Genomic DNA, 14,339 nt, shown 5'->3' on the forward strand with positions numbered 1-14,339 from the left:
GCTATTCAAAAATATCAGATATACAAGCTCATAGCGCGGCACTCTGCTATGAGCTTGTAGATCTGCTACTTTTGAAAAATTGTGAAAAATTGTGCAAACCCTTGAATACAAATACTGCCAAATACATGCAGTATAATTTTGGGGGTCCTTGACATGAAAAGGTTTGAGAAACACTGCTATAGGGATCCTCTGTATCGTCTATTTAACTCACAAGTGTATCAAAAACACGTGGCACTCAGTTTGCACACACATACATTCAAAGGACCACAATGGAAATAAGCTCTCAGGCTTTTTTTTTATCCTTTTGACAGATATGTACAAATATATAGTCACTGTCGGGAGGAAGCCTTGTAATTTCAATTTTATATGTCTTTCATAAAGTAGCCTACTGTCATTCATTGTACAACAAAATAGCCGATCTAGCTAGCTTGCAGGTCGGCTATTTTTGGTATTTAACAAAAGTTTCAAAGTGAAAGTTGTGTAAGTGTGTCTGTAGGTTTTTGAAATATTGAACCAATGAAAATGATTAAGCATGTGACTAAATAATAACTACATGGATCCATTGGAACACAGGTTATTTTTTCCATTTCCTGAAAAGTAACAGTTTTGGACATACAGTGTCGATATGTTCATGTAAAGTATATGCATTTCTGTCAATAACAAACGATGGCTATGCCAGCCAGTTCATCCATCATTTGACTCCCAAACAAGACATAAAGAAAACTACTGGCTGCCATGGAATATGATGTGCAACCCTACTGATTTGGAGACCCCATGGCCTCTTCTCTACCTCCACCATTAGATGAAACATTTCCATTTGCACACAAGATACCTCAAATCTAATGGCTGGATAGACATGACTTGCTTAGTGCATCCATGCTCCCCAGAGGATGAACTATACTGCTTTTGGTGACACCATTGGCTGTTCTCTAGCAACACTGTAAGGTCAAACTTAAAATACTTGGCCTTTCTAGTGACAAGACTCCAGGGATGGCAATGTCCAGTAGCGTTTCTACTGCAGGGCAAAGGGTGTCGTTGTTGGTATGTTGGCACGCTGTTTGTCTATCAGTCTCAATTGCTGTCATGCGATGTACTGTTTTAAAAAATGGAATCACTATATGTCAACACTACCGTAGATATCATTGTCACCGCTATGTTTCAAACAATTGTGCACATATGAGGCCTTTGACACTTTAACAAAGTGGTTGGCAGGTGTTTCAACATGAAGGAGTGTAGGATATTTTAAAATAGGGCCGTGATCTGTACAGAGTTCATTCATCTGTTCATTCATCCGTTTCTTTTTGGATTATTATTATTAGTACTGTTGTATGGAGGATAATAGAATTTACATCTTACATCTTCATACTACAAAGACTGAGCAGAGTCAACAACTTGTAGTGTGTGTGTGTGTGTGCGTGCGTGCGTGCGTGCGTGCGTGCGTGCGTGCGTGCGTGCGTGCGCGCGTGCGTGCGTGCGTACGTGCGCGCGTGTGTGCGTGCGTGCATGTGACCGATTGCCTGCCTCACAGTATCTGTGTTTAAAGAGAAATTACGAATGTGGGTTCAATTTCAACAACTTAAAGGAGAAATCCGGACATTTTAAGTGTTATCTTTGATGTGTCGTTACTCACCTACCGACGTAAAAAGTGGCATTGTTTATTTCCAGAGATTCCCCTGTCGTCATATTTTCAACCCCCTCCGTTGTCATAATGGGAGCGCGTGGCTTAGGGAAATTCGTCTATTATAACCGATGCAAAGTTATTTTTTTCTCTACTACTACTCATTGTGGAGTCTCATGATAGTCAAACATGCAGTGAAAGTTCCTGAGAGGCTACCGCTAATGACGAACGAGCTAACGCTAGTTGCTTGTTTCTCAACATGGCAACACCAAGTTGCCAGGTTCTGGGAGAGAAACAAGCAACTAGCGTTAGCTCGTTCGTCATTAGCGGTAGCCTCTCAGGAACTTTCACTGCATGTTTGACTATCATGAGACTGTATGAGAGTGTATGAAATGACAACTGATTTGCCGACAGCAACATAGCTGGTCAATGGTCATTCATGTGTGTTCTATCTCTTTGCATGGCTTAGCTAACATAGACTGCTGCTTTGTTCTCTGTGTAAAAGACGCACGGTGCAAGGTCACAGCAGGCATTGGCCTGTCACTGTCCATCAGCGGTGGTGCTGAACCATTCACTATTGATGCATGTAGAGAGACATGTGCTGTCCTTGGTTTGTCCATTGCATTGCGACTGGAAACCTGTTTTCTTTTTTGTGTCCTTCAGAACAAGCTCATCTTCCAGCTTGCTTGGCTCAATAAGTGTCTATTTTACAGTCGTGAATTTAAAATAAAAAAAATGTCAAGAGTGCTTCCCCTGGGGGTTCTGTTGGGCTCCCATTGGTGCCGCTTAGCCCTGCCTCCTATGTGGGGTTCCTTCTATTAACTTTGACCCTATCCTTTTACTCATTGGCCAGTGATAGACATTCTGAACCGCTTGCGATTTGACAAAAGCCTCTAACCATTGACGAGAGGGGAAGCCATTCACTAGCAGGGCTTTAAAGGCCAGTCCACACAAATGCAACTCCTTGCAACTGTCATTGGGGATAATGGTTGCAAGTAGTTGCATGTTGCAAGCAAGTAGTTGCATTAGTGTGGATTGGCCTTTAGACTCTTCTTGTTCTGATAGTAAAAACTAAATGGAACATGCTGTACCTCAACACAGGTCACACAACACTCATACCAAAATGATGAAGTAGAAATGAGCCTTAAGTGAGCTCAACCCCCTCACCCGCCTTCCGGTCATTGCGCTCCACATCGATACAGAACACTGGAATCCGCTCCCTCTTCACCTCATCATCATAGAAGTCAATGTAGGGGATGGAGATGCCCCAGGCTGACAGGTTACGGGGGGTACTGGGTGTACAGGCTGCCTCCACGGGTGAGTCATCTTCCAGGACCATCATGGCCTCTTCCACCTTGGTGGGGGTGAGAGGAGTGTGCATGAGAGAGAGACACACACACACACACACACACACACACACACACACACACACACACACACACACACACACACACACACACACACACACACACACACACACACACACACACACACACACACACACACACACACACACACACACACACACACACACACACACACACACACACACACACACACACACACACACACACACACACACACCAAAATGTGGAATGCCCTAGCACCAGCCATCAAAAAGTGTGACTCCCTACCCTCCTTGTGCCATAACAGAGCACTTGTCTGTAATTTGCAACTGGACCTGGACAAGTCTTCTAGCTTGCCAAAAAAAATGACCCCCCCCAACAGTTTTTCTGTAAATATACTTTTACTGCACCTAGTAGGTAGCCTGACACTCAGCCTGAATTTTCATTTCGTTTCACTCCATTATTCAGTCTGAAAGCCCTCTCAATGCAGCCGATTTCTGAGATGGGGGCGTGGCCAAAGTGGGACTCCACTATGAACCAACGCGATTGGTTCATACTGGATTATCCCGATCCCGATTCGTCGTACAGATTTTCAACCGAGCAACACCCGCCTTCGACAGCGTCACCAGACCCTGAACGCGATGCAAACGATTCAGGGGGTGGAGCCAGGCTACCTAGTAGGCCTATTGATGATTTCTTGTATAGTATTGATGATACGTCCCAGGTGCATCCATGTGATGTTTTTTTTCGTTATATGTCTTCAAAGGTCTTAATGAATTAAATACATAGGGCCACAATGGAAACAAGCCCTCAGGGCTTTTTGTGTTATCCTTTTAGAATTATTGTATAACTGTACCTTTTCTAAATATATTTTGTTAATATTGTATTCAATCAATCGCAAAAAACAGACAGACAGGAGGACATGGTTAGATTAAAGTCATACTGTAGTTACAAGGGATTCTGAAGGACAAACATCACCCCAGCAACGGACTGTTTGTGCCGATGCGGACAGGCAAGACTTAGGTGCATCAAAGCTCTGGGCTCAACACTAGATAACTGTTTTTTCCCTAAGGCTGAGAGAGCCATGAAGAAGTCCAAAAAAACTATACAAGACAAAACAAAACTGCATTAAATCTGTTAATTCCCCATAGCTTTGCATATACTGTACTTGCACTAATATATTTATGTAAGTCAAGTGTATATATATATATATATATATTATTTTTTTAGGGCTAAACGATATATTGTTATCGTATTGTTATCTCGATATGAACATGCATCGCAAAAGGCAACAATATGGGTGATATAAATTCAATATAAACTAATTCCTAACTTTGGCTGCTACTGTGGAAATGGATCAGGAACAGGTGCACAACATTGGGTCATGGATGGGTGCACAACACCAAAAGTGCACAGCAACCATCCAGATTTAGCACTCGAGATTCTGCTGTGTATGGTGTACCACTGTAGAGTGAATACGAGTATACAGTGTGGTACAGCTGAGCTGCATCACTGAACATTATTGTGCGAGTTCACCTGAGTGCACACGTACCATAAACAAAGTTGCTGTAAAGCAACATGGAGGAAATGAATCAATGAAAGGTCCGCTGAGATTGAGCAACAAACACGGGAAACTGGAACAAAAACAAAGGAAGTGCGCTTACAATAAATACTGGACGTGCAGAGTGAGGCACACTTGCTAGCAAGTTAAGTAACGATAATGTCCACTGAGCCGGCTATGGAAGACTGGTCTTGAAGATTGCAGAAATGTATGGATAATCAAAAGTGAGACAGCACATGGCTGCACAGGAACCACAGGGGACTTAGGAAAAACACAGAAGGCTATGTACACTGACCTACACTGCAAGAATAAAAACACTGCCAGAGTCTTTCTGGCCTCTGCCTCCCAATGGGGAGAGGCAAATATTAGACCATTGTTATTTGAGTCCGTCTTGTGTTTTCATAGCAAAAACTTTCTCCATGAGAAATCATAAGAAACGTGATTACCATAGCATAGCAATCTTCAAAACACTGTTACAGATTGCTTTAAAGAAGGATACAAAATAAAAACAAAACTCACAAGTTGCAGTACTCTCGTAAAGTTACAAACATACGGTATAAATAAATGGAGATTAAGCACCGGCAAGAGAAGGGATTAAAGAAAAGAAAATGGAGTAAAACATTTAAAAAATAGAGACAATAAGGAGATAAGAGATTTTAAAAAATGAACTGTGGAAAGCTTAGAATAATCTAATTAAACAGTAACCCGGTAAATAAAACAGAAGGAGTAATAAGAGCTGGATCATAGAAAGGCTTTCTCATAAAAGTACGTTTTACAACCTGGGTCAGTTTCATCAGTATCAGATGATACTGTCCAGACAGCAAAAACCTGGTCAAATTTGTTTTAGAACGAGAGAGAGGCCAATTTTGGTCAGGCTCAATGTTGGAGTTGTTCCTGAGCTGGAGGAAACAAGGATGAACGACCTTTGTCACCTGGTTTTTGAAACCAGTGACTCAGTTTAAGTTGCATGTATATTATTCCTTAAGTCTGGCAGAGTACAAACACTTCTTGTCAATGTTGTGAACAACTCTTTCAAAGCCAGAAACACATATGTGGCAAAAAGTATTTAAAAAATGAACTGTACTTTAGTACAACTGTTTAATTGCTCAAATAGCACACACATTTTAAGTGCATTAAAGTGCAGAGGACCATGAATATGCTCAAGATGCAGTCTACACAGGGGATGAGGTTCAAACTCATGAAGTCATCATTCGAGCAATTAAACATACTTGAATGTTCCTCTCAAAAAAGGAAATATAATACTTTCTGGAGCCCTTTTCCTTTCACTGTTTCTTAGTGCTAGCTCTTTGGTAGACTGACCAACTGATTGTGTGCAGTGACCATCAGTGTGGCTTTCATTTCCTTACCCAGCACTGCCACCATGTGGGAACTAGCCACAACTATCACAATCTTAGTTCTAAGAACCTCTGAGTCCATGAAGAAAATGTAAATTACTGATACCAACTATGGTAATACAACTCTGTTCTAACATTTTTGACTGTACTACTGACAGCATCAGGTATGTAATTAATCATTTTGAGTGTTCAGATTAGTGCTGAGGGGAGCTAGATCAAGGTGGTGCGAAGAAGGTAGGATTCAATCAAGTAATACATGTATAGACTTGACATTTACATTTATAGCCACACTGTGCTTGCATATTAAACAAAGAAGAGGAAGTAATCAATCCATGACAGCCTCAGTGGCGCCTTTGTTTGATATTAAGAAATGTTAGTTATGGTAGAGGTTCTAAAACCTTTTCATGTCAAGGACCCCCAAATTGATATGTATATGTCCACGGACTCCCATCTGAAAAGATTTTGTGCGAGGGAAACCCAAGAGTAGATTTGTGTACATTCTTCCAAAAAGAAAATGTATAAGCAGATCTACAAGCGTGATACGTGGTACAAATGTGTCACGATGTAACGTGTTGTGAACTTGTAGATTGGCTATTTTTGAACAGCCAAAGTATAAATAGGTTTATTTGATTAAACTGATTTTGAGACTATATTAACTAATATTAACTAATATTAACCTCCTCAAGGACCACGGACGTAACTTTGAGAACCACTGGTTTATGGTATACATATACGTCCAATATGTCCAGTAAGATCGCTGGAAAACAGCAGGAGTGCATGACAGTGACCTGTGAGTCCCCGAGTGATGAGGAAAGGGCAGGTGATTAAGTGCGATGTATCACATCCACTATTTAACCAATACCATCAGGCAGAAGGTATATAGGGTGCCGAACCTCCAAACCAATCGGGCTCGCAGATCATTCATGGCTACCAGTATTACATTGACGAACAATCTGTGAAACGAAATAACGGAATCTCTGTATGTGAGGATGCTGCACCGTATGTAGAGCACCGTAGTGATATGTGACGCATAGGCCTGTGATTATGTTGATGTGTTTTTTTATATTGCCTGTTGTTGGTGCTGTTGTTGTAATGGTTGTTGGTATTGTAGTTGTCTGTTTGGCAAACTACCACTTTATCCCATTAATACCTGGAACGCATCTGTGTCACTTTAGATTTCTTTGGCTATTTAAAAATAGCAGATATACAAGCTCATAGCGCAGCACCGAGTGCCGCGCTACGAGCTTGTAGATCTGCTATTTTTGAAAAATCATTATTTTATTTTTTTTCGATTTTCTTTTTAAAAAAACTGTTAGGATTTAAAAAAAAATTTTTAAATCGCCTCAGGTCTTAATGGGTTAAGGCACAAGATGAATTATGAAAAGGGGGTTATGAAGACCTCCACTACGAAGCCCTGTAGTGGTGTTATGTGCCGTCATTCTAATTCATCAACATGATGGGAGGTGCCCCACTTGATAATCCTGCTGTCATATCTGTACTCTTCTTCAAACATCTATGCAATGTTTTTACATTAGTGCTGCTCACTCTAGAATTCATGACACAGTAATTACTACTACAACAGCGCCTGAGAATTAGTGATAGTCAGCTACCCTCTGTGTGAAAACGGGCCGGTTTCTAGGTCAGTCTCACCATATCGTCCTCCCCCTCCACCAGCCCGTAGGATGGCAGCATGGCCCCTTCCATGGTGGTGCTCTTGAACACTCCTTTGATCTTGCTGCCAATGCGGCTAATCCCAAAGGACTCGCCCCTCTTCGACGTGCTCCTGCAGGTCACACAAAGAAGAGCTCAGACAGACATGCATGCGACGGAGGAGGAGCAGCGCATGGCTTCAGCACAGTATATGCAGTTTAGGAACAATGGATCCAAAGGGGACGGAGCATAGAGAGAGAGAGAGAGAGAGAGAGAGAGAGAGAGAGAGAGAGTGAGTTAAAGGCCGGGTGCGCAGGGAAGAGGCTGCAGCCAGGTATCACGAGGGGGCACGGGGGTAAAAGCCGATTGGTAGCTAAACGGAAACACCACTTCACAGCCATCTCGTAGAAATGCCTAACAGGCTAAATATTTAGTTACGCGCAGGTGTCATGCACCGAAAATAGCCGATCTACAAGGTCACAATGAGTTGCATTGTGACTCATTGAGAGCTCATAGATCTGCTATTTTCGGCGTGCAACACCGGTGCGTAACTAATCAGGCAAAATGCTCGACTAATTATACACAGCACATAGTAAGCTTGTGGTTTGATGAATGGATATTGAAATGTCTAGATGGTTAAAGATTTTTAACTCAACATTTGTTATACAAATAACATGCAGAAACTAGAAAACCAGTTGTAAGACAACAGCACAGTGTCAAAGGTGTTCTGCGTGACTGCCTGTCAGATTGAGCAAATATACAGTGGTGGAAGAAGTATTGGCATCAAAATATGTACTAGTGCTCTAAATCTTTTTGAAAATAGCAGATCTTCAAGCTCACAAAGCATTGCAATGCGTTGTGAGCTTGTAGATCGGCTTGTAGATCGGTTGCATGTTCTAATCTAAATGAATCTAAATAAAAAAATGTAATAGTAACTAAAGTTTTCAAATGATTGTGGTGTAAAAAGTAAAAAGTACAGTATTTGCCTCTGAGATGTAGTGGAGTAGAAGCGTAAAGTATATAAAAATGGAGATACTCAAGTAAAGTATAAGCACCTCAAAATTGTACAGTACTTGAGTAAATGTACGTAATTAGTTACTTTCCACCACTGCGAATACAGTTCTGTTCAACTTAGCATAGTTGACATGCTGTACTGGACACACACGTGACACAACACAACACAGTTCCTGGTTCAATACAAAGAAAAGCTTATTCATCACCTACAACAAAAAAACGAATAAAACAAGCGCTTCATGCACAGGTCCCTCCATGCAGGCGGCAGGCTGGGACCGGGATCATGTGCACGGGGAACATGACATCACACTGAAACCTAAATTACATTCCGTTGCACGCCGGTGTCACTCGCAATAAATGGCGAGCGCAGTGTTGATTTTGTCGACTAAAACTATGACGAGAAATGTTCGTTGGCTACCTTTTTTCACTGACGAAAACTAAATGAAAACTAAATTAAAAACTAAGCTATGATGACTAAAACTAAGACTAGATATATTGATAATTTTGTCAATAAATAAACACTAGACAAAAATGTTAGTGAGGGACTAGTGGAGAAGAGATCCAGTAGAACTAAAAGACAAGTCATTTTATGTTTGGTTGCGCTCGGGTGTTGCGCTCTGAAAATAGCAGATCTACAAGCTCACAACACGTTGCGCTGCGACGCGTTGTGAGCTTATAGATCGGCTATTTTCAGCACGCAAACAAGTGTAAAATCAGCCATTACGACACCATCAAGGCACGCCAAAATACATTTTACTAAATCAACCGTTGATTTAGTCGACTATAATCTTATGATATTTAGTCGACTAAAACTAGACAAAAACTAAAACGTTTCAGATGACTAAAATATGACTAAAACTAAATGGAATTTATTCAAAAGAATTATGACTAAAACTAAATAAAAGTTTTGCTGTCAAAATCAACACTGGGCGAGCGGCACCATCGTGCAACGGCGTATAAATCAGTCGTGACCCTGCAACAGACGGATGGACACCTCACTTACTTCGGTGAGGAGTGGCGGTGGGTTAGCGAACCGTATGGGAGGGCTGTGAACGTGGACGGGGCATGGAGGGAATTAAAAGATGCAGGTGAAGAGCTGCCGGAGGCGGTGAACAGGGACGATGGAGACTCTGGGCTCCAGTCCCAGGAGGTACTGGCAGCGCAGGGCCAATGTCCCCGAGTGGGTGAGGGGAGGAGAGGAGAGGACCGTGGATCATATCAGGGCAGGCAGTGGGGGTGGTGGTTGGTTGGTGGTGGCGGCAAAATGACGCCGGCCGGGGCCAGACAGAATGTGGGAGAGGTGGACAGACAGTCACAGACAAAGCACAACAGTCCACAGCAACGATAGGGTGGGGTGAAGGGGAGGGACAGATGGAGCAGAATGGAAAGGGGGGGTCAAACAGAGACAACAATCATGGAGATAGGTTTGCAAGAAAGGCTGATGATTTGGACTGTGTTCATGTATGGGGCGCAGATGAAAGAGCCATTCTCTGCTGTCTCTTCTTCCTCATCTGAGAGCCACGGTTCATGCTGCCATGACCACTGCCTTGATAACAACAATGTTCCTTGAAGTATATGAAGAATCGTAACAAAAGCCAATCACCACCACCCAAACTAAAGCACCGTTTATTTTCCTTCTTCTACAAAAAATAAAAAACACATTTGCATAAAATGTGAATCTACACTTTTGAAGTAAAATGTAATTCTGCAGGTGAGCATTTGATTCAGAAAGCTAATCAGGTGAATTAAACAAGGGATCTTAAGTAGAACTTTACAATGCATATTACACAATAAATTATACTGTATAATCATTACATCACAGTCTGATGAAGGCAAAAAGGCCGAAACAATGATGAAATCATATTTTAGTATTCCAATACTGTGAATATTGGAAGAGAGAATGCTGTCTTAATTTTTGTATCCCATGACTTTGATTAGAAAACAGTAGCATGACACTTAACTTAAAGTTGGTGAAGAGAATTTTCCCTCAGGTCAACCATTTTTAATCGCTCCCAATAATACAAAATAGTACATGTGTACCATTAGAATTATATTATCAATATCCATGCACAAATGGAATTGACCTCCAAAGAGCAGCAATGCGTTCTTTGTTAAAAAGGCAGTCAAGCTTCTTCTGCAGGCCACATTCAGGCAACAACATTGTTTGTTTTGTATCTTGCGTGCAGCAGTGCTGCCTGGCCAGTCACTGTTTGGGCCACAGTACATAGGGTTCGATTTGCCTGCGGGAAGGGGGGGGGGGCGAATCCATGTCTCTGCTTTGGATATTCCCCAGTGGGGATATGTTTTAATCCCTCAGACTGAATTAAAAACATGCATTTCCTTTGGGGAAATGTTGACTGTCTGATATTCTTGATATTACAGTCTGTTTGATAACATCACAATTTAACAATGTAATAAAAAATGTACGATAACCACATTAACCCTGATAAAAAAAAAGTGTCACAATTTTGTCACCAATTGTATTATTGGCCCTGTCCGAATATGTCCAAAATAATAATTCGATTATCAGTTTGAAAATTTCGTAAATAGACCATCTATAAGCTCATAACAAGTTGCGATGCAACGCGTTATGAGCTTGTAGTTCGGCTATTTACACTATTTGTCATACAAAGAAGTATATAGAGCTTAAGTGGTAAAAAGAAATGCCCCCGTTTTTATTTTTTATTTTTATTTTACTATTATTCTTTACAAATCGAACCCTGACCGTACTGATGACATGTACTCACCGAATATCATCCATACTGAGGCTATTTCTGGAATAACATGCACAGGGAGTTAGTGGCTGGGCTCCATGGCCGCTTCAGACACCACACCCCATGATTACAACCCGCACAGACACCACAGCCCATGATACAACACAGCAGGTGACACAGGGGTTGTCGCACAATTCACTTTCAGCTCAAGAAAAGCTTTCAAAACATCTGTGTTGTATTTTGCATTGTTGCATTCCAGCTTCACTTGAAATTGAAATATAACTGAGCTGACGGTGAATTTTTCATCTAAACTTTAGGCAGCTGGCAGATTATCATCTAAGAGAATAGAGACGCTTTGAGCAAGTGACAAGTAAGAGTGTTCACTGACTAAACAAGAAATAACACACACATTACCTTAGCAGTTATTATGGAATATCCCCGAAGAATTATTAGTACATGACAAATACTTAATCAAGATTTTTCTAGCAGCAAGCAAGAGAGTGATCACGCGTCGCAAGTACCAACAGGATCCTCCAACCAAAGACAACTGGATGGACATTATAGGGGAAATCTAAACTATGGAAAAACTAACATTCTTACTCAGACTACAAGAGGACAAGTTACACAAAAATTGGGAAAAGTGGACTTTCTTCCGTCAGCCCGTGGACAATGTATACAAAGTTTTACTAAAGTAATTACTGTAGCAATTGTAGAATGCAGTGTCTTGTGCTTTTTCCCCTTGTTTTTATCTTGTATGTTTGTATGTTTGTTTGTCTCTTGAAATCTTTTGTTTCCAATAAAAATGTTGTTAAAATAAAATAATAATAATAATAATAATGGCCGTAGTACCTGGGGGTTGGGGGAGGAGCACTTAGATTTTTTCTCTTTTTCTACTTTTCTTTTCTTTAAAAAAAAAAAAACATTTTCAGGTGGGTCATCAATTTCAACCAATAAGGAGAGGGAACCCATTTATCAGCTTCAATATTATAGTGCTCCAATTCCAACTAAAACTGCTCATTTTTTTTTCATAATAATAATAATAGCTCAGATTTATATAGCGCTTTTCTAGATACCCAAAATCGCTTTACATAAAGAAAAGGAAGGAACCAACTTTCAATCATCACTTCCAATTTCACTTGTTTAACCTGTATGAGCTATCTCTCCTGATTGGATGAAACTATTATTATTATGGGAATATATACTGTAGTTGACATTTATTTTAACAAAATAAAATCACTTACACCCCCTTTAACCACTTTCAACTTGGCATCCCTATTTTTTTTGGTCATTATAGGCACAACGCGTCGCATTATGACGGCTTATGGGGTTACAGATCACCTGTTTTTGATCATTTTATGTATAAAACAGGGCTTAATGGAAAATCACAAAGCTTATCTGTACCTTGTTGTCAGTTAAAGGTAGGGTAAGTGATATTGTTTGGTTTTGTTAAAAAGGTTAAAGTACTATTCTGATAGCAATCATTGCTACAGAGCGTTTCTTCGGTCACAGGGGTCTCTCCAGCTCTTAAACAGAATATAGTACATTTTCAGGTAGGAAAATGCATTTTCTGTTTAATAAAGAGCTGGAGAGACATGGGAGACTCCTTTTACTGAACACTCTATCGCAATGAGTACTATCAGAATATAGAGCTATTTAACACTTATTTTAACCAAAGTAAATCACTTACCCTACCTTTAACTACACAAACACACTGGTGAATATTACACATTGTGGGATGTTTCTTTTCAACATGGTCAGATACACACATGCACGCACGCATGTACACACGCGCTCACAGACACACACAGATCACACAGACACACACACAGACACACACACACACACACACACACACACACACACACACACACACACACACACACACACACACACACACACACACACACACACACACACACACACACACACACACACACACACACACACACACACACAATGGCACCCACCTGCTCATCCTGGAGTTCCTGGCAGGAGACTCAGCCCCTCGCAGAAGTTGGCGGAAGTACTGCAGAAGGACATGGAAAGAGAACATCATCCATACTAACAACATACTGTACCAACACTCCTGCTTCTCACAGGACCCTCCCTATTTCTAACACTTTCTTCCGCTATGTTCCAAATAGGTACTCCTGTTCAGGCATGCGCAAAACCCTGCCTGATATGCGTTCTTTTTGTGTACGTATTTATATGTATTTTATTGTGAGCTATGAATTTAAAACAAACTCAAAGTTATTTTACTTGAACATGTATTTATTCCATTCATCTTTGGTGAAGGTTTTATTATGGAGCTAATAGCTATAGCCTCTTTTTCAAAACCTAATTATGGCAGGTATGTACTAACAACAGGAAGGGTTTCCCCCAACACCTAATGTTCAAAGCAGTCACTCCCTCCATATACAAATACTGGCCTGTAGTCAGTAATAATAGAACAACACTTAGTAAATAATGTATGCAGTATGCACAATTGGTAAAAAAAACTCTATCTCATCTCATAACTGTATCAACAAGGACTAATAGAGAAAGCAGAAAGGGTTTTTAGTAGAGGCGGTGAGGGCAGTTCGGTTTGGACCCCGCAGAGAGGCTTAGGTCAACCTTATTTAGAACACATCAAAGCTAAGCTGCATCAGCACCACTGATAAATGCACCACAGAAACAATGCAATCCAGAATATCACTACTTTCCAGACACACTATTCATGCAAGGCGGTGGCCCGCAGTGGACAATGGCTGTTCACTGGGCTCTGGGCTGCCCAGCTGTATTCAATGAGGGAACTTGTGAGGGGTGAAATTCAGGTTGGCAGCTTGGCATGATGCCAGGGCAAGGCCATTGGCCAGCAGTGTGTGACCGGTATTGATGACATGGTTGGAAGCAGTTGGTGGCGGAGAGATCAGAGGAGAATTGTGCAAGAGAGCTTGAAATCCAAATCACTCCTTTAGTGCCTGTTTACCAAGTAGAGTCTAGTAGTCTTATAGTTTATGAGTAGCACAATGAAAATAAAGTGCAGAATAAAAAATACATTTTAACCACATTCAACCTGGTGTCCCTATTGTGGGCATGCCA

At 41.0% G+C, this 14,339-nt stretch overlaps 1 protein-coding gene across 3 annotated transcripts in view; it reads right to left on the reverse strand.

Annotated features, from left to right (window-relative positions):
* LOC308073964 (sorting nexin-14-like) overlaps nt 1-14,339 on the reverse strand; it is a 32,644-nt gene that overhangs the window by 8,853 nt on the left and 9,452 nt on the right. For 2 of the 3 annotated variants that reach the window (XM_080413265.1, XM_080413264.1), the window contains exons 16-19: nt 13,226-13,284; nt 9,548-9,697; nt 7,531-7,663; nt 2,786-2,972 (exon numbers count right to left, since the gene is read on the reverse strand). In XM_080413265.1, coding sequence (XP_080269391.1) covers nt 2,786-2,972; nt 7,531-7,663; nt 9,548-9,697; nt 13,226-13,284 — 529 coding nt within the window. The remainder of the gene's footprint in view (nt 1-2,785; nt 2,973-7,530; nt 7,664-9,547; nt 9,698-13,225; nt 13,285-14,339) is intronic. The other variant, XM_080413266.1, reaches the window with a different exon arrangement.

Source organism: Gymnoscopelus braueri (genome assembly GCF_963280865.1).
Source record: "Gymnoscopelus braueri genome assembly, chromosome: 19".
Lineage (NCBI taxonomy): Eukaryota > Metazoa > Chordata > Actinopteri > Myctophiformes > Myctophidae > Gymnoscopelus > Gymnoscopelus braueri.